This window comes from Marmota marmota, unplaced genomic scaffold, assembly GCF_001458135.2.
Source record: "Marmota marmota marmota unplaced genomic scaffold, marMar, whole genome shotgun sequence".
In the NCBI taxonomy this organism is placed as follows: domain Eukaryota; kingdom Metazoa; phylum Chordata; class Mammalia; order Rodentia; family Sciuridae; genus Marmota; species Marmota marmota.
This window is the reverse complement of record NW_026000240.1, coordinates 4890562-4912389: the sequence shown is the minus strand read 5'-3', so window position 1 is coordinate 4912389 and position 21828 is coordinate 4890562. Positions and strand designations below refer to the sequence as shown.

The window sequence follows — 21828 nt, the reverse complement described above, 5'->3', positions numbered from 1 at the left end:
GCAGCCTGAAATTACCTGTTCTATGGCTGAATGCGCTGTGGTCAGTCGAAAACAGGGATGGTGACGTCAGCTTTCCAACATGGTCGCGGCTGGCCTCCTCTGTGGTCTGACTGGTGAGGAGAACCGAGATGGACCGCTTCCTTCCCCCGTCTCGAACCCAGAATTCAGCCCTGAGTACGGTGCTTGCACGGCTGGCAGAAACTGCAGCGCTGTATCACTGCAGCGCTATATCCCTGCGTCGCTATCTCCTCGTTTCCCAGCGCGCGCTGCAGACTCTAGCCGCAGGGCGGTTTGCTGAATAAGCAGTGTTACCCTCCGTGCGACAAACCTCTCGCGTTTGAGTCCCCGTAGCCGATCCTCGTGCGATGGAAATCCTTCCTCCAGGTTCTGGAGCACCCCACTATTGCTGGAAATTCCTAACAAGATATCCTTTAGCCGTCCTGACTTGTCATACTCCCACACAGTGATGCAGCACACGGGGGCAATGCACTCCCCTCGCCGCCATCTTCCTTCAGCTCGATTCTTCTGATTATATATTTAGAAGTGGAATTGCTGGATTATATGGAAATTCTATGTTTAGCATTTTGAGGAACTGCCAAACTGCTTTCTATAATGGCTATACCATTTTCCATTTCTACCAAGAATGTACAAGATTTCCAATTTCTCCACTGGTTATTTGCTTTGTTTCGTTTTGTTTACATAATAACCATCTTAATGAATGTAAAGTGGTACCTCATTTTGGTTTTGATTTATACCTTCCTAATGACTAGTGACACTGAGCATTTATTGGCCATTTGCTATATCTTCTTTGAAGAAAAAAGTTTCTATTCAAGTTCTTTACCCACTTACAAACCATTTTTGCTCTTTTTAACAATTATGGAGAAAACAACAATAAAAATTATGCCCAATAAGTTACTGAGCTCTTACTACTTACAGCCAGGCACTTTTTTTTTTTTTTAAACACATATTACCACATGAATTCTCATTTGACAGGTGAGGAGAGTGAGGCTTACAGAATTGGAACCCAGGTCTATGCCCTTAAACCTTGAATAGTTTTGACATCTTCTTGTGTTTCAGGCCACACACACACACACACACACACACATACCCCTCATAACACCTGTTGAAGAGGAAGAAAAACTCTTTAGAAATTGGGAACATTTGGATGAAACCCAATATAAGAGGAGCCTGGAGAACAAATATTGAAATGTGATGGTCATCTATTGTCATGAAAAGCACTGGTTCTCCAATAACACAGGCCCCTCTAAAGGGGAACATAGGATGAAATCTAGATACTATGGCAACTGGGCACAAGAGGCTTACTGTGGAGGACTGAGGAAAGTATGAAAACTATAGGTCGCTGGTATCCAGAGATCTCTGTTTAGTCTGTGAGATAACTTCTTATGAATCAAATGACCCAAGGTAGAATCCAAGAATTCAACATAAGAAACAAACCCTAATGAATTCCCTAAAGTGAGTGTGAATCTTTTTCCCTGAACCTTGCTTTGCTAATAATCTTCTTTTGTTTGTTTTAGCCCTGTTTTACTTCCTGCATTTAATTTATTGTTAAGACTTATCAAAATCTATCTCATAAGTTTCTCTTTTCTATCTCTGTTATGTAGTAGCTAAAATACAAATATAGTTTCAATTTAAAATAGAAACAAACTCATAAACACAAAGGAATGCCTTATTAGGTGAACTTCTGACTTTCCAGAGAGGGGATCATCCCCATGACCTCAGCCGTGCCTCTGGGTAGGTATTTAGATTCACCTAAGATTCCTCCTCTTCCCCTTTCCATGTGGAGGAGTCAGTATGGCAGCTGAAAACTTGAGGTGATAAGGGTCTCACACAGGTATGAACCAGAGTCTGGCAGTTGAGGATGGGGGTGGTAAGGAAAAGACACAGAGGTGATGGGTGGAAGAGATGGCTCATGTGGTTTGAAAATCAGGTACAGGGAATAAATTAAACCAAATAAACAAGTAAATCAATATATTAAGGAAAATGAGCTTCTTAATATTGAAGAAACTATTTACAAACATGGAAGACAGACTGCTAGACAAAACATTGAGGTATTAGACTATAATTGGAAGGATCAATATGAACTCATAATTTATGTATGACTGTAATATAGCTATATACTTTCAGATGTATATGTATATTGTGTGAGTACACGTGTATATACATATACATACATATACAGAAGTATGCCCTAGCTTCCTCTGCTGAAAGGGTCTAGACACAATGACATCTTAGTCCCATGAGCACCTCAACTACTCAGATCTTGGTTCCTAAATAGCATCTTACACTAAAAGGAACCAGCGCTCCTTGATAAAGTGGTTGATTCCAGGGCCAGGGTGGGAAAAGTACAAAATAAGTCTGGAGATCTTTTTGTTGCAGGAAGTAAGGAAATACTCAGTGAATGAGGGAGGCAAACTGAAAGAACACAGAGAAACAGCTCTCACTAGCCAAATCACAGATAATTTTGACATTTACATCAATTTGGACTAATGAAGCCTATAGGAATTCATTAGTCTAAATTGATAAAGATAAAACAAATAAATGAGAGAAAGAGCAAGTTATTCCTTACAGTAGAATGTCAACTAATAGATAATCACCATTTGGTAACCATCATAGAAGTGGTTGATACAGACAGGAGTTATTCTCACAAAATACTAATCAATAAAAAGAAATGGTGAACTGAAGGTGGAGAAAACTGGCAGACACTCCCCAGAAGCAGGTGACTAAGGTCATCATAATGAGGGGTTGGATGGGAAGTCATGCTACCTCCTGAGAAGAGCATGGTGCCTCTCTGTGGTCTTCCTGCCGAGAATAAATCATTGGAACTGGTTATGAGGAAACACTAGATGTGTCTAGTTGCAGGTAACCCTACAAAATGTATTCTTCAGGGGTTGGGGTTGTGGCTCAGAGGTACAGCGCTCGCCTACCATGAATGAGGCACTGGGTTTGATCCTCAGCACCACATAAAAATAAAATAAAGATATTACGTCTACCTGTAACTATTTAAAAAAATGTATTCTTTAAAACTGTCAAGAACATGAAGGAGAAGCTCTTCCAGACTGAAATGCCAGAGGCCTGACAAGGAAATGTAAATACGTGGCAGGGATACCACAGTGCCACATGTTTCCTTCTCCTGTGGGTCCTTGTAATTACTGCAGCACAAAAGATCAGAATATCTGTCATTCCAAAAAGGAAAAAAGACATTGTTTGGAAAGTAAATGAAATGTGAATGGGCCTCGCAGGCTGAGTGGTAGTGTTGGGCCAAGGTTGACTTTCTGATTTGGAGGGCTACATGTGGATGATGAGTGCCTGAAACCCAACCTTGTGTATTTAGGGAATAGAAAACCAATACAGCAGCTCTCCAGGGTCACAAAAAGACAACATAGAGAGTAGGCAACGAAACAGACACCAAAAAATGCTAATAGCTGGAGAATCTGAGTGAAGGGAATATAGGAGCTTTTTATATTATCCTGGCAACTTTTCTGGAAGTTTGAAGTTATTTCCAAATAAACAATTTTTAAAAAATCACCTAAAACTTAAAGCACCACTCAGGACAATATTAGAAGCAAAAGACAACAAACAAAAACTTATCTGGTTGCTACACATATTGTTTCAGAGTGTGCTGGAAGAGGTACTTATATAATTTTAACAAAGACAAGAACATTTACAACCAAAAATATCAATAAGGACACACTAACAGAGGGTAAGGGAAGAAAGAAGGACTGGGATTTAGAGCTGACTCTCAATTTGTATCAGCATTACTATTGTCTTAGGCCATAAATATGTCAAGGGCTGGCTCACAAACTTGCTTTGAAGAAGGGCTAGCTTAACTAAAACACAAAATCAAATTCTTAATAAATGCTTTAGATTAGGATAATAATGATGATTAAGATAATGATAGCTCCCATTAGCAGGGCTAATTATTCCTTAAGTAGAATAAAAGTAACTATGTGTAAATTTTCATCAGCTACTGTGAAACTATTTTAATAAGCATAAAGAACATATTCATTTCTATGTGAAATGTCAATTATATCTGTTATAAACCTCAGGAAAAAAAAAGACTTCAAAAACAGTTGTATGGAAATTTGTCACTAATTTTTTTTGAAAAGATTAAGTTACATTATAGCCAACACATAGGAAACAGTTATTGATCACTTATTATGTGCCAGGCACTGTTCTAAGTGCTTTATATGAGTTAATTCACAGAAACTTCTAGACCACTCCATAAAGGATGGCAGTTGGAGCTAGGAGACTGGCAGAGCTCCAAAGGAACTGGAGCGGGCTGGTATAGTCCCTCAACTGGGGACCTTCTCAGTTAACCCACTTGTATTTGCTGTCAGCCTGATTTTGCTTGGTTGGTATGAGGCTGGAAGCCCTGTGAGGGCAGCAGTCAGGCTGTTCCTTTCTTATGTATCCTATGCTTGGCACAGAAGACACTCAGTATTTGCTGAATGAAGAAGGAACAGATGGCACCCCATATGCTGTCTGAGCCTGCCTATTCTCTGACATGGTCAGAACGGCCTTGGATAGAGAGACCAGCTCTCCAGCTCTTCAGCAAAGCACAGGGCCCCAGAGTTGGTACTGGGTTGGTGACATCAGCTGAAGACTGGGAAAGAAAACACAGTGATTCTAAGGACAATCTTGATCCATTCTCTAACTTGGTAAAAAAAAAAAAAAAAAGTCTTGAGTCCTGGGGATTGAACTCAGGGGTACTTAACCACTGAGCCATATACCTATCCCTATTTTGTATTTTATTTAGAGACAGGGTCGCACTCAGTTGTTTAGTGCCTCACTTTTGCTGAGGCTGGCTTTGAACTCTGGATCCTCCTGCCTCAACCTCCTGAGCTGCTGGGATTACAGGCGTGCATCACTGCACCCAGCTTGATAAAAAAGCGTAACCAATTTAGTTAACTATTTAAAAGGAATTTTATCCTTGGAAAAAAAGATATTGAGGGGCTGGGGATGTGGCTCAAGCGGTAGCGCGCTCGCCTGGCATGCGTGTGGCCCGGGTTCGATCCTCAGCACCACATACAAAGATGTTGTGTCCGCTGAAAACTAAAAAAAATTCTCTCTCTCTCTCTTTAAAATAAATAAATAAAATAAACGTTCCAGAGTAACAAAAATTATATATAAAAAAAGATATTGAAATGTAATAAATATTGACAGGTTGGTTTTGTAAAAATTTTTGGATTAGTTTTAGTTTTTTTATATGACAATTTAACCTATAAAATGCCCTTCATGGTTTTATTATTAAATCCACAACAGGGTACATGGTGAACAAACCAGAAAATACTAAGCCTTTTTTATAGAAAATGTGGGTTAAATAAGGAAAATATTAATAGTCATCCTCTTTAAAGGAAAAAATGTGCAACTATCTGTATAGATTTTTTTTTAAAACCTTCAGTGACAAAGAAAACTGGTTAAAAAATCTTATCACTACAACATAATTGAAGGACTATTTCTTTTTTTAAAGATTTTTTTAGTTGTAGTTGGGCACAATACCTTTATTTTATTTATTTATTTTTACGCGGTGCTGAGGATCGAACCCAGCGACTCGCACGTGCTAGGTGAGCGCTCTACTGCTGGCCACAACCTCAGCCCCATGAAGGACTATTTTTTGATGTAGATGATGGCTTTGGACTCCCAAAACAATTCTTGGTCATGAAATCAAAGTTTCTGAACATGCAATAAGAAAAATGTAAGCATGCAGTCAACAAGCAATGTATGATTGGTTCTGCATTTACGACAAAGCCAGGCATGCAGATCTGAATGCAGAAATGTTCCCATCAGTCTAACTCTAAATGCTTACTATGTATTCAGCTCATTTTCTGGAAAAACAAGAAGGAAGGGTGATATGTGCCTCCAGTAAGCTAGCTAATCACTATATCTGGTCCCTTTTCCCATCAAGGGCTACTGTAGAATCAAACAGTCCTTTAAGCTTCCTAACTGCATGGCCTGGGGCAAGTGACCTGTCCTCTTTCACCACTGGCTTCCTCATATTTAAACTTGAGATACTTGGCTTTGCATAGTTGTTGTAGATTAGAAAAACAGTAAGTGCTTAGCAAAGTGCTTGCCATTTAATAAATAGAAGATACCATTATTATTCCACAAAAGGAAGAAATGCAATTCACACATATTAAGTTCTCCTCTATCTATGCTAGTCACTCTGGGACTCAATGCAAACTAGTGGCTACCTCTTAGGCTTAGTTACCAAGAAAAAAGTTTTGTGCTATTGTTTTTTGTTTGTTTGTTTGTTTTTGGTTAAGAGATGTCATCCCCTCTCTCTTTCTGTGAACATCTACCAATTATGAGAAGTCTAAGGAGCTGCACAGCTGCTAGGCCCTTCCCAAAAGTCTTTTTAAGTCCTGTTTTGAGTCTCTCACCTCCAAAGAGCATATTATTAACTGAAAAGCTTTCATGCAACTATCACCTTCGGCTCAACTCAAGCACAGGGACTGCATAAAAATGGGATCATATTTGGTCCTAACTTGACCATATATATCTCTAAGCCAATTTAAATATCCCATAAGTAATATTTCTTTAATTACAGCAACAATAGCCCAGAGAACAATGTTCCCAGCAAGAGGTTACTGTGACCCAAGGGAAGAGCTGGATCATACTTACCCCATAGCCCACCCCCAAACCTCCAAATACAGAATCACAACTGTACTCCAGAGGGGACAGGATTTATCATTGTAAGTGAATGTCAAAAGAAAATAAAATTGGCAATATATGCTCAGAAATGTCATGGTTCTTTTATGTTCTATGACAATGTAATAACTGCAAAAATTTCAAGACAGGAAATAAAAATAAAGGCTATAAATACCATCTCCTGGAGCAGAAATATCAAAATGGTAACCAATGGTCCTGGTCCCTGGATGTTCTATTTGGATTTGTATAGTACTTTAAAAATATTTGAACCAGTTTTTAAAAATTGGAAAATTATTTTTTTCTGCCTTTTCTTTAAACAAATCTGCACTAACACTAGCTGGACATTTTTTAAAAGTTGGGAGATTTTAAATTTAAAATATCTTGATTTCCAGGCTTTTCTTTAAAAATTTGCACTAACCCTGGATCTAGGGGGCAATCACTACTTAAGGCCCATGCTGCTGCTCTTGTGAGGTGGCTTGTATACCCCCACCCCATACCGGTTCCCTTGTCTTTCTTTGAAAACCCCTTGTACAACTGTTACCAGTTGATAACCTCTGCTACAGGCGGTAAAGTGCAACTATACAAATGTAATGCAACATCCCGAAAAATTCTGAAGTTTTATACCTATAAGTGCTACTTAAAATGGGATTACTTTCTACACTTGGTGCTCTGAACATATTGTTCTTTGAAACATGACCTCAAGAGAAGATTCCTTAAACCTGACCTAATAAAACAGGACCAATGCAGAAGGCAAAAGAGATGCACAAGTTTCAAGTTTCAGGTTATTCTGGTAATAAGTTAGAGCAAAAGGAGGTAAAAGGGAGAAAAGGCCAAGATTTGTCCTGTTAAAAACAAACATTTATGGCAGCAATTTGAAGAAAACAAAAAGCTAAAACTCTGTCATGTATCAAGCCTAAAAATTAGTTTTTCTCCCCTCCTAAAAGGCAAAGCGTGCCACCAGCATGCACACACACACACACACACACACACCCACAAGTGTACCAAATCACGCCTTACAAATTCCAGAAGTGCACCAGGGTTTTACTCCAGACTTGAAAAGGGTCCTTTCTCTGGAAAATGCAGACAACTTAGTGACAGGCTTTATTATATTTTTTTGGTGATGCATCAGCTTATAGTGAGAACTTTGGAACACAGAACTTTTTGATACAGATAAGTAAAAAATGATTAATGAACCTTCTCCCCTGAAGAAATGAAAACACACTTTATATATATTTTATAGGAACAGGGAAAGTACAGGTATTCATGTCAAGTTTATGTATTTTTTAATTAACTATCTGATATCCATTCTCATGCTTCAAAATAAAGTCATTTTTAAAAAGCTATGGTACACAAAGGACCACTTTGATAAAGAAGTAAGTAATAAGAGTTCCTCCTCGCACATATTAAAAGTTTTCAAATGAATATTAATCAATGCTTTAAAAATGACACTCATTGTACTGTAGAGCACACGTGTTTAAAAGCAGTTTATAGGTAGTAACTTCTAACTTTTCTTGGCTTTGCTGACATACTTTAGCAATGCTCACGATGCATGCCAATCATCTCACTTTTACAGTGGGAAACAACACTCTTCAAACTCAACAAGATAATAACACTGACTGTACTTCTATGGCACCATTTAACTCAAAACAGAGAGAACAAGCAGGTGACATGGTTCTCCACAGGGTGAACCTGGGATGTCCTGCCATGGTGAATCACGGCAGAGGCCAGGCTGCAGGACTCCAAAAGGGGAGGCCAGCATAGCATCCTGGCTTGCCATTAGGTGAGCAATCTGCTACCTTTCTACCAGATGAGGAGCATACCATCAATGCCACTTCCCACAACCATTATTGGGATTTGTACACAATAATTAAAAACAAAACCAAAAACCTTGATTCAAAGAACACAGCATATCAAAGATACATTACATATTTTCTCTGACCACTGCCTTCTTTTTTTTGGGGGGGTGGTGGTGCTGGGGATTGAACCTAGGGCCCCACATATACTAGGCAAGCACTCTACCACTGAGCTACACCCCAGCCCAAGACTGCTGCTGCTCCTTTTTTTTTTTTTTTTTAAATCATATCATCATTCTCATACATGTATGAGGGGGAAAAATGAAAACCTAATTGAAATAAAAAGGATGGGAAATAAATAACATCACATCAAATAGCTGGAGTTGTGCTGTGCAGTATGGTAACTTAGAGTCACATGTGGCTATTTAAAATTAAATTAAAATTCAGTCCCCCAGTTATCCTAACTGCAATTGAAGCACTCAAAGCATTTGCAGAGGGCTAGCAGATACTGTACTGCACAAGGCAAATAGAATATTTCCATCATCACAGAGTCCTACTGGACAGTGCTGGGATAGAAAAAAACTCAAAAAAGAAGAAAAATGTTGTACCAACATCTTTGCATTACTATACAGCACCAAAAAGTTCCTTTTAGGGGCTTGAAATAAACAATTTAAATAAATATCTTAATCCATTTAACTTTGAAACCATGGATGAGAGCTGATATGAACATTGGGATTCAGTGACTGATGACTCTCCACTGATGATACGACTCGTGGGCATAGTTCCATGACACTGAGCTTTGTTTCTGTGTTACTCCTGAATTTAAGCTGCTGACTCATAACTAAACCAACTCAGCTCCCAGTCTATAAATCTCATGTGCAATTTAGAAACTATTAACCCAAGTACAATTCTTTTCTTCTTTCACTCTAGTTCCCTTTCCATGACAGTTCCCTAATGTCAAAAGTCAGGCATATATGTTAATTGCAGGATGGCCAATAACCAGATTTGGCTACAAACAAGCTGCCTGTTATTGGCAAATAGGAGAATACATATATTAAGATACTGATCAATAGCATGGACATGTCTTATGCCTAAAAGGATGTGTTCTAACAAGTTTCTTTGTCAGAAAAATAGGAGTAATATAGGAGACTGCACTGATGTATCCAGAACACAAATTAAATGAGAGAGGGCTTCTATAATGCTTAAAAAAAAAAAAAAAAGACTAATTAAAATGTAAAATGCATCAAAAAACCCTCAAACCTGAAAGTCCTGGAGTAGAGGAAAAGGAAGGAGCTGATCAACCTTTGTCCTGAAGGGACTAGGCAACTGGTAGGCCACTCTGGAATGGGGTGGGCTGAGGCAGGTGGGCTCTGGCCCTTCCTCCTGAGTGAGTTCTCACAACATGAAGACAACTGTGGCCTTTCAGGGACTGTGTCTGCTGTAACTGGCCCTTTTCAATTGAAAACTGGGAATGGCATAGGTCAAATTTTAGCCCTTGGGGATGGAGAGAAAAAGAAAATGTCCCCAGAAGCTCCAATTGTCATGGGAGTGGGGTGAGGGGGACTCTAACGAACTAGGGGTTGAAGTCAGGGGTGTTTTACTACTGAAGCACATCCTCAGCCCTTTTTATTTTTTATTTTGAGTCAGGGTCTCATTAAGTTGCTTAGAGCCTCACTAAGTTGCTGAGACTGGCTTTGAACCTGTGAGCCTCCTGCCTCAGTCTCCTGCTAAGTAGCTGGAATTACAGGCGTGCACCCCCATGCCCAGCCTTAGTCATAGTTTGATCAACAAATGAGTTCCAGTGAAGTTCTCCAAGGGTTAAAAAGGATCTAAGACATTGGGAGAAAGGTATCACATGGAATGGCAGCAGTGAACCTAAGGGATCTCTCTAAATATTTTCCAATATTTTTGAAATAAAATCTTTATACACAGTACAAGAAAATGTTGGAAATTGACAAGCAGAAAGACACTGAGAGAAAAACAAACATTCTGATCTTGCCCAAATCACCCAGACCAACTACAGGTAACGGCAAAAGGAACCAACTGGCAATGAGGTAACACAATCTTTTTTTTTTTTTTTTCCTTAGTTGTTGATGGACCTTTATTCATTTATTTATGTACAGTGCTGAGAATCGAACCCAGTGCCTCACACATGGTAGGCAAGCATTCTACCACTGAGCCGCAACCCCAGCCCGTAATACAATCTTTAAGTGCCCCAAATTAACAGACGTGGAAATGCTACCACATTTGCCTAAGAGATGCCTGAAGTTTGACAGTATTTGACTAACAATAAAATAACAAAGTTTTTTTTTTTTTACCTTTAGAGTGGTGCTAATTTTAAAAGTGAAGGTGATATAAATCCACCTACAGAAATATTTAAAATAGAAAGTAAGGAAACAGATGGAATAGGATGGAGACTTTTAGACATCCATCTTCCAAGGGGAACAAAGGATACTGAGTATATCTCAATAGCCTTTTCCTAACTATGATGTAATGTCACTGTGGAAAGGGCACAGGAATTAGAAGACAGCTTCTGGTCCAGGCCCAGTACCTGGGGAGGCAATGATGTGCCTCCAGATACAGCTTCTCAACTCCCCACTGAACGACAGGGAGAAGTGGCTGCCCTTTCTGCCTCACTGTGCCCCATTCATGGGTGGCACGTCCTGGGAAAACCACAACTGGTCACTAGGGATGAGGAACATGGGCAGTCACAGGAAAGAGGCTAACAAGAGGAGCAATCTCAGGAGTTGGGAAAGAACACAAGCTCACTGCAATCCCATCTGAGGGACCCAGCAGAGTAGAAAACCCATGAGAAAGCCAACATAAGAACAGGAATGGGGAAATTAGGGTATTGGTTTATCTAGTGTTTTGGTTTCCATATGAATGAAAAAGAAGAGGAAGAAAGGAAGAAAAAGAAAATTGTGTTCCAACTATAAGGAAGTGGTACTTCTTCCCACACCACCCCCTTTTTAAGGGATTTCAGAAAGCTGCTTAGCAAAATATTGTAAGCTTGAGATCTTGGTTTCTAAATACTGCTACCTTGTTTGCATATACTCTCCTTATCTTCACAAAAACTATGATGTAAGACAGGTCAGATATTAGCATCATCATTTTAAAGATGAGAACAATCCTCAGAAAGTTGAAGTGCTTTGTCGTAAGTTTCAAGATAAGTGGCAAAGCCAGATCTTACCAACTCCTCCTGTAAGTAATGGGTGCCAAGCCTCCATGCTCTACTCCATTCTGACTACCTAGAGGATAATAAAATTATCTCGGGTGGATGACATTTTTGGAAAAGTCCCAGGAGGGCAGATGTTGGCACAGCACTGCTTCAGGTGGAAATGCCCTGCTGAATATCTCTGGGTTGCTGTGGTGGCAGGGCAGCATGAAAAAATGCCCTTTAGCGAGTCCTTCCCAGCAGTTCCTCTCCAGCGCAAAGCAGTTGGATTCCTTATGCCTCTTTCTTAAACAAGGATTAGTCTTGCTTCTTTGATGTGGTAGTTTCAGATCTCCCTATGCCTTGAAGGTGGGCTCTTCAAGCCTGCTCAATAGCAAAGACACTAAATTTTGGAGTAGGCACCAGAAACTCCATTGGAACTGTACCAAATAGTTTAAGAGAACTTTTTTTTTTTTTTTGAGGGAGGGTACTAGGGATTGAACTCAGGGGCACTCAACCACTGAGCCACATCTCCAGCCCTATTTTGTATTTTATTTAGAGACAGGGTCTCACTGAGTTGCTTAGTGCCTTGATAAACTGCTGAGGCTGGCTTTGAACTCACAATCCTCCTGTCTCTGCCTCCCAAACCACTGAGATTACAGGCATGTGCCACTGCCTGGCTTGGAACTCTAATTTTTACTTAAAAAACAAAAACAAAACAAAAAAAACCTCTCTTTCTTCTTCTTCTTTTTTTTTTTTTTTTGCAGTACCTGGGATTGAACCCAGAGGTGCTCTACATCCCTATCCCCTTTTCAAAATTTTGATACAGGATATTGTTAAGTTTCCTAGGCTAGCCTGGAACTTGTGAACCTCCTGCCTCAGGAGAATGGGATAACAGGTATGTGCCCCTGGCCCAGACTAAGACTTTAACTTGAAAATAATGGCTCTTGGATTTGGGAAAGAGATGCTGAGATCTGGTTAAATTTCAAGTAAACTAAATATAAATGAAGTAAAAATAAGAAAAGAAAAATTAAATAAAAATTACAGCACAACACACAGGGTATCTAAGGGCATTTTTCAAAACTCAGAATTCATGTAATTACCTGAAAAATGTGGATTTCCTGGCCCCACTCTCAGAATTCAATGTGAAGTGTAGAGTAAGACCTGAAATGTGCATTTTTTAAAATATTTTTAGTTGTCAATGGACCTTTATTTAATTTATTTATATGTGGTTCTGAGAATTGAACCCAGTGCCTTATACGTGCTAAGCAAGAGCTCTGCCACTGAGCCACAACCCCAGTCCTGGAATATGTATTTTTAATAAAACCTTCTGGGTAATTCTGGTCCAAATAGTGAATATATCCATTTGAAAAACTATCTTGGAATGTCTGAGGAAGAGGGTCAATTAGTTGGAGGGATTTGTCCCAGAAAAACTTGAGCAATAAAAATGAAAACAAAACAAGGGGAGGGAGAGAGGGAGACAGACAGAGAAAGAGAGATACAGGGAGTTGGGGAGGAAGAGGGAAAATCAAAGAATTACAGATATGCACCAAGAGAAGGCTGATAACTGATGCACACTGATTTAACAGTAGAATCCTTCAATAGGATAGAACTGTTAAAGAGGAGGTTCACTCCTGGATCTTAGGTAGGGATTTCCATTCCACAGGGCAGCTAGGAAAGTCAGCACAAGGAACATAAGGATGTGTTTACATCACATTTTCAAAGAGCCAGAAGAAGGCAACTCTGATGTAGCAGGAAGACATGGGATTCAGAAGTCTAACTCTAACTCTGCCCTTTGCTGGGTGTAACAGTCACTTGGCATTTCCAGCTTCTAAACTCTAAATGGAGGCTATGACCTACCTCCAGGGATGGTGGTCAAGAATAAATGATACAGCTGTCTATATAGAATACATCAAACAACAACCAGTATAGTTATAAGGAACTAGAGGTTACTAACTTTCTTAAACACTGATTACAAGATTTTTTTTTTTTTTCACAGTAATAGGGATTGAACCCAGGGGTTCTTTGCCACTAAATTACATCCCCAACTCTTTCTATTTTTTATGTTGAAAAAGGATCTTGCTAGGTTGCGTAGGCTAATCTTGAACTTGTGATCTTCCTGCCTCAATCTCCCAAATAGCTGGAATTGCAGCTGTATGCCACTGAGTCTAGTCAACACTGATTATAAATTTTTGGAAGCATCTCGCCAAATGGCTAGAATTGTATATTAAGTCTCACAAAGCCCAGCAGCATGCTACAAAGAAGTGGGAAATAGCCACCTGGAGAAATCAGAATTCACGGAACATTCCAGAAGAATGTGGGAAAAAAACGTCCCCTTATCTAATGGTGAAAAATGATGAGGAAAGGAGAGAAGACTCAGTATTTATGCAGATTACCCCTAGTGAAATATAGAGGTTTTTCACTGCCCTTGGGATAAAGCCATAGTGACAGCCCAGCAGCTTCTTCTTCAACTATTCCTCATGGCACTTCTGCTCCAGGAACATACTATAAGGATCTTACTATATGATCTTACTATAAGGACTCAGGAGAGGATTTGAGGTGGCTTTCCAAAGAGTGCTTAGTCAGGAAAAGAATAGAACAGTGATCTATCTTTGTCAGGAATCTGGGGCTAAGCTTAATCTTCTTTGGACAATGAAGAATATGTGCCCTTATTTTTTTCTAAAGGGGAGTCATGGTAAGGTAGAGAAGCTGGCATTTCCCATTGGAGTTCATTTTTGAAAATGCCAATCCTGTCTCAGTTCAATGAAAAGACAAAGGCACAGACCCAAACAGAGGGTGAAGGAGCAAATGCCAGGTGGCCACAGCAGTGGTCAGCCTGGCTAAAGGGTGGGGAAGGAGCCAGTTCAGGTCTAAGACCCTGGAAATGGACATCTCCTAGATCACTCCTGTGTTCCCCACCCCCATCTCCACTCCCCAGATGGTTGTTTAGTCAGAGCTTTTCTTTGTTCATAAATCAGGGTCTTTGAGAAGAAAAAGGTGGGAAGGTTATTTGCTGAGTTAAGTCAAGAAAAACCTTTTGAGTATAGAGATCACAATTTTTTCTTTAACATCCTGCTGACTCAGGTGTCACACTAGCTGATGGATGAAACTTTATATGTCAAAAGAAAACTATCTGATCACCTTTAGTTTCCACAGTGCTCACGATGACATTTACGTGACTAGCATTCCATGGGGTAAAGAATGAAAATGACAAGTGAGGGTGTATGTCCTACAGGGGCCTCTTGAAAGGAAACATACTCAAATGTGAAACTAGTCGAGTCTTGACTTAAAAGCTGTACCTTAGCACAGCATGTATAATTACAGAAAAACAAGGGGAATGAGCATGAGGAACATGATCAGGCCACTAAGGGTAGAACAAGTCAAATCCATACAGAATATGATGAAAACAAAGAATTCCACCTGTCTCCTTTAGAGGGACTATGAAAAAGAAACTGTATAGTACCAAGAAAAAAACACTAAACATTACTATGAGAAAATGAGATATATTTTATTAAGGAGTAATTTCTGAGGTCAATTTCTGTCTGCTTTAGTTATATGGTTCCCACCACTAAAGTAAGCAGAGCTGGATGGAAGGAAAATAGAGATGTTAATAAGATGCTTCAGGAAACAGAAGAATGAAGTCATGTGTAATGCTGTACAGAACAAACTGAATTACAGCTACTGTGAAACCCCAGAGCAAGAAAAATACCATTTGGCCAAGAGAAGGGGCTGAGGAACAGGTGACAGATAGCAAGCAGCTTGGCCTCTGAAGAGTCAAAACAACAGACTTTCAACACAGCTGTCAGAACCTTGGGGAGATCCAGAAGGGAATCTACTGCTATAAACAAAACAATCAATGATGGGTTCTGTTCACAGAAAAGAACTGAGATCCCGGATCAGCAGAAACACTGATTTCTATTTCCATGAGAAAAGATTAAGTCAAATAATCAATAGGATATATGTAAAAACAAGGGACTGGAGGTGACAGAAAGACAGAAAGGATGTTCTTCAAAAAATGATATGCTAATGGTAGCAGAAATTGGGTCACTTTGGTTGCAAAGAAAAATTCTGAATATGCAAATATAATGAATATATACTGCAAAGCTCAAATGTGATATATTTGAAACCATCTGTTAAATGTCAAGTCTATGCATCTGGCAGGCAGGGAGGACAATGGTCAGGTTCATGTACCTGTAATCTGCAGACACATTTAATAGCTTTTTAAGCCAACCAGTTTTAATGATGTGCCCAGGAAATGCTGACAAATGTTATTAACAACAATTTGACTAAGAGAACTACTTGATTTGAATTTTAAGTATTTTTGAAGTACCTGCTCAGCTCCTTTGGTGGACACACTAATATGCAGAGGAATGGTCACTGAAGCAGCTAAAGCACTGGCACCTGGATAATTCATGTGTGACTATCTTTTGGCAAAGTGAATGAACACTCCCTAGTGGACAATACTTTGGCTTCACGTACCTTCATACACTTAATTAATGAAAGCACATATTACCTGTCTAAGAATGTCAATGAGGGCTGAGGGTAGCTCAGTGGTAGTGCACCTACCTAGTATGCATGAGGCTCTGGGTTTGTTCCCCAGCATGGTGTGGAGGGGAGAGGGGACATAAAGAGTCAATACTGAGAAGAAATTTTAATTTACTTGAGACTATAGGAAAATAAAATTATTTTGGTTGGTTAAAACAAAAAGGAAGCAGTATATATACAAAAGTATGGGAGAAAAAAAATATAGGTTAAAAATGACTTATAGAAAGGATTCATAGTCAATGAAGAGATGACGTGCAATTACAAGTAATGCAATTTTCTTAACTTCATAAATAAGAGAACAAAGGGCAACATGCTTGCTGTATGAGAATTTCCCTGTCTCTCTTTTAACTTTTTTTTATATAAAGAAATGCAATGACTAAAAAATGTAAGCAATTGTTTTATTTTCTTCCTCCATAGGATAGTTTAGACATCTTCAAGGAAGGAGACAAGATCTTAAAAAAGAAAGCCTGTGGATCTGCAAATTCCATGTGAATATAACAAAAATAATAGCTTTTAATTAAAGTTGATTAAATTTTGGCTAAGAACTTACTAGCTATGTGCATTTTTTCTTATGTATATCATAGAGCAATAAAAATGTTTTAAAAAATCTCATTAGTTGAAAGATAAATGAAATTGTCAAAATACATCTTGAAAAACAAAATGTTTTGACAGGGATTTCAGAAGAATAAAGGACAAAGAACATACCAGATGCTGACAGATAAGCAATTTCATGAGTTCCAAAGAATCTAGTGATGCTGGTGATAGGCTATTAGGACTCAAAAACTGAAAAATGAATCCTCCTTGTAACCTAGAGGTACTCTACCTCAAGGTCACATTAGCAAGAAATACCTTAGAATAGATTCACACCCATGGGATGAGTGCTTTTGCCTCTCAATTCTTGCACTGTCCCTGGGCCTGCTTTGTATCTACCACCACCTAGGCACTCAGAACTGCCAGACCTAGCACATCTGGCAATTCTACAAGCCCTAGAGGGCTGGGTAAGAACAAGTTTGTTCATCCTGGTCCCATGAAAATGAAACTGCTCCAAGAGGAAACCAGTGTCTCCATTCCTACTACAAAGGTGCAAATGCCCAGAGTTTACTATGTTGAGATAGAAACAAGCTCCTAGAAAAATGTAACTGAGTTGCAGACCACACGTAACCTCCACAGGAATCACATTGCAGGATTTTGCCATTTAATCAGCAATACTACAAGATTTGGGGTATGTTTCCCACTTTGGGCCCAATTCCTACAGGGCATGCATACTTTTTATCTCTGCTATTTTGGCAAGAGCTGGAGTCTTGTCTTTAGCCATAACCAACATGTCCAGAAGAAAAGCCAACTTAGTAGTATTATTTTACTTTACTTACCTCTTTGACACTATGTGTCACTGCCCATATTAGAAAAACTCTTGACATCACCTGGAAAGAAGTCAGGACAACGGAAGATGGAACAATTCCTGAAAGAAATTTTAGGACAGACGAATAAGTTTCATCATGTAATACATTTCCAATCATGTAATACATTTCTAAAACATTCAAATTTAAATGTTTTTATCCCCAAAACCATCTTGAGCAAATAAAATTTATCTGTATTGATATACACACTAACTTTTTAATGTAGTAAGTATTCAACTTTTTCCTCCCTCAAAACAATAATAATATGCATGGTACCCACAGAATCTGGCTACTTTTCTTAAGTCTTTCAAAACCAGTTACCAAGTACTATATTTTTTACATTTATCAACTAGAACAAAACTACTACTCAACCTTTAAAATAGAGCAATGAAGGTTCATTTTATAATATGGGTTTCAAAACAAATAAATGGTGTGTAGGAAATCAATACTGTGTCTAATAAATGTTGAAAGCTCCTGGATATTAGCTATGATACACTCTTTAATGATTGAGTACCTTTTATCTACTTGTATGTTTTGCCAATCAGCATAGCAAAATTAGAGATCATTATCTTTTTTTTTTTTTTGGTACTGGGGATTGAACTCAGGGGCACTCAACTACTGAGCCACATCCCCAGCCCTATTTTGTATTTTATTTAGAGACAGGGTCTCACTGAGTTGCTTAGCACCTCATCATTGCTGAGGCTAGCTTTGAACTTGTGATCCTCCTGCCTCAGCCTCCCTAGCTGCGTGCACCCCAGCATCTGGCTACAGATCTTTATCTTTAAAACTGTTTCTTCTTACCTTGTCCATTACAAGAATGGATACAACTATTCTCCCAATGTCCTCAATTTACAGCACTGGAACATCTTTATTTCAGATAATCACCAAATTCTGCTAAGCTTACATTGTTTTGGCTTGGCCTATCCCTTCAATTGCTACAACCATAAGCTCTATTAAATAAAGACGAACTACCATCATTATATAGAATTTTTGCCTCCCTTCATTTATCTTAAACCTAGCAATAAGTCATTTTTCTCTAAACATTCTTTTCTCCTTATAACTTTACACTGATAAGGAATTAGCAGAGTTGTGGGTTTTTCAATCCAGCAGCCCTTCTGTTTCTGGACTCACTACCACCACAGCTATGCTTACTAACTTCTTGAACCTTTCAAGTTGCATACGGGCAACTCCACACCTGTTGGAGCCCTCAGCCTGGCTGTAGGTCCTCCTTCCACTTTAAGACTAACTTCATCTTCCTCAGTCATTGAACTATTCTAGACCAATTTTCATTCTTCCAAGCCTCTCTATGCACTCAGACTTCTGAACATTTTTATAATTAGACAAACTACAACTTGCCCAGAGACCAGGTATAAATCAGATGTACAAATGCCTCTATGGGTTGGCATAAATCATTTTATCTCTCATTAACTCTAAAATGAATTTATTAAAGAAAACTCGGGCTTTGAAGAGGAATAATTTGTTTTCCAAAAGCAAACAACATGAATATGTCAAGCTCAATGCCTGGTATACAGGGGTGCCCTATATATCTTTATAGAATAAAAAGAATAAAAAAGTTTAAATGTAGTGATATATAGATAAAAGGCATAGAACTGAGACTCCAGAAATAAACCCATGCATTATGGTCAGTTGACTTATAGTGGGGATTGAACCCAGGGGTGCTTTACCATCCCTAGCCGTGTTTTTTTTTTTTTGAGACAGTATCTCACTAAATTGCCCAGGCCAGCCTTGAACTTGCAATTCTCTTTTCTCAGCCTCTTCAGTAGCTGGGATTATCAATGTGTGCTACCATGCCCAGCACTTGACTTTCAGTAAGGATGCCAAAACAATTCAATAGTAAAATTACTGTCTTTCCAACAAATAATGTTGGAACAAATAGCCACATGTAAAAAGAAAAAGAGTGGGGGGAATGAACCACTTCCCCAGCATGTATTAACACTAACTCAAAATGGATCAAAGAACTGAATGTAACAGCTAAAACTATAAAAATCTTAGTAGAAAGCATAGGTGTAAATCTTGTGGCTTTGAATAAAATAGCTTTTATTAGATATGACACCAAAAACACAAGGAAAAATAAATAAATTGGACTTCATAAAAAGTAACTTTTATGCTTAAAAGAATACCATCAGTAAAGTGGAGACAACTTATAGAGAGGAGAAAATATTTGCAATCATATGTAATAAGGGAATTATATTAAGATATATAAAGAAGTCTTATAATTCAACAATAAAAAGACAAATAAATAACCCAATTGAAAAATGGGCAAATAATTTGAAAGGGCATTTCTCCACAGAAGACATAAAAATGGACAATAAACCCATGAAAACATGTTTGAACATCATTAGCTATCAGGGAGATCCAAATCCAAATCAAAATGAGATATTCACACATAATAGGATGGTTATAATAAAAAAGATAACAACAAGTGTTGGCAACGATGTGGAAAAGTGGAACCCTCATACTTGGCTGGTAGCATTGTAAAACAGTATGGCCACTTGAAAAAAGCTATTGATAGACTCATCATACTCTACTCCAAGGTATGTGTATAAATGAAAATATATTTTTTCATAAAAACTTGTACATGCATGTTCATAGTGGTATTCATATTAGTCTCAAAGTAGAAACAAAAAATGAATAAATAATGAATGGATAAAATGTGGCACATCCATAAAAAGAAAGATTAGAATTAAATAAATAAAAAGTAATGAATAAGTAAAAAGAAATGAAGTGCTGATTCATGCCACAATATTAATGAACCTTAAAGACATTATGCTGAGTAATAAGAAGCCAGTGATATATGCCAGCGATATAAACCAGTACATATGTTGTGATTTAATTTATATATCCAGAATAGGTAAATCTATAGTGATTGAAAGATTAGTAGTTACCCCGAGCTGAGAAGTATGGAGGCAAATGGGAAGCAACTGCTAATGGATTTCTTTGGGGGGTAATGAAAATGTTCTACAATTGATTGTGGTAATGGTTGCACAACTAATTATACACTCTAAATGGGTGAATTATATCTGAATAAAGCTGTTATTAAAAAAAATAAGTGTATGAGTGAAGTACAATGCCTGGTTATGTAATTATGTAATACAGCTAAAGAAGCTAATTAGTGAGTCAAACATTTAGTGAATATACTTAGCCAGATCATACTTCAAATAAGAAAAAGTTAAAAAAAAAAAAGGACTAAGAATTAAAAGTTGTTTATATGAATTACTAAGCATTCACTATATGGAAAGACCACCATTTCTAGCTGCCACTGCTGCTTTGCCTTTTTTTTTTGTTTGTTTTAAACTCAAAAACCAGCTCACCACGTAATAATCTGATTTTTCGTTTCATTTTTGTTCTTTCTTCTTTTGCCACTAAAGCCACAGGCTGGACTGTTGCTATTTGCAGTGGTGCTCCAAGGGTTGCTGCTGTGTTGTGGTGCGGATTGAGCAGTCCAGGAGCTGGATTTCAGATTTACAAGTTTGAAAACCTGATTTTATCCCACTCACCAGCAAGAACCAGGCTCTGGGAGACTGACTCATACTAATCAAAACCACAAGAGACTAGGTAATAAGCCCAAATGTCAATTCATTTATTTATAATAGCTGCACAGTTTTTCTAATAACTGAACAACAATGGGTTTTTCTGGTGTCAAAATCAGAACGCTTAGTTTGACTTTAAACAGGGTGACCTGGAAGGTCTGGAACAGAGAATTGCAATTTAGGTGAGCACAGATTATTAATTATCTCTCCTGTATCATAAAGCATCTCTTTTACAGATAATTTTAGATAATTTTCTTAAAAACGCTGAACAAAAATTATCAGAATGTTCTTATTAAAAATAAGTTTTAGTTGGGCACAATGGCTTACACCTGTAATCCCAGTGTTCAGGAGACTGAGGCAGGAGGATTCCAAGTTCAAAGCCAGCCTCAGCAACTTAGCATGGCCCTAAGAAACTTAGCAAGACCCTGTCTCAAAATTAAAAAAAATAAAAAGAGGGCTGGGGATTGTGTTTCAGTGGTTAAGCACTCCTGGGTTTTGATACCAAAAATTTTTAAAAATTCAAGTTTTAGTATCCAAAAACAATGATTTACTATTTTGGTATAGTCCCCACCACTCTTTTCTTTAATCATATTTTAAAGCACAGGTCAATATATTATTTATACTTTTTTGCTTTCCTCATTCAATGCTTTAAGAATTTTCTATTTTTCAAATTACTTTAATGTGAGTCATGATATTCCTTTGAGTGAATATATACTTGT

General features: G+C 38.2%; 1 protein-coding gene across 2 annotated transcripts in view; it reads right to left on the bottom strand.

Moving 5' to 3' along the window:
• The window catches only part of Hacd2 (3-hydroxyacyl-CoA dehydratase 2), a 94490-nt gene that overhangs the window by 23620 nt on the left and 49042 nt on the right, over positions 1-21828 (bottom strand). For both annotated transcript variants that reach the window (XM_048794339.1, XM_048794338.1), the window contains one exon: positions 17532-17620. In XM_048794339.1, the coding sequence (XP_048650296.1) occupies positions 17532-17620 (89 nt within the window). The remainder of the gene's footprint in view (positions 1-17531; positions 17621-21828) is intronic.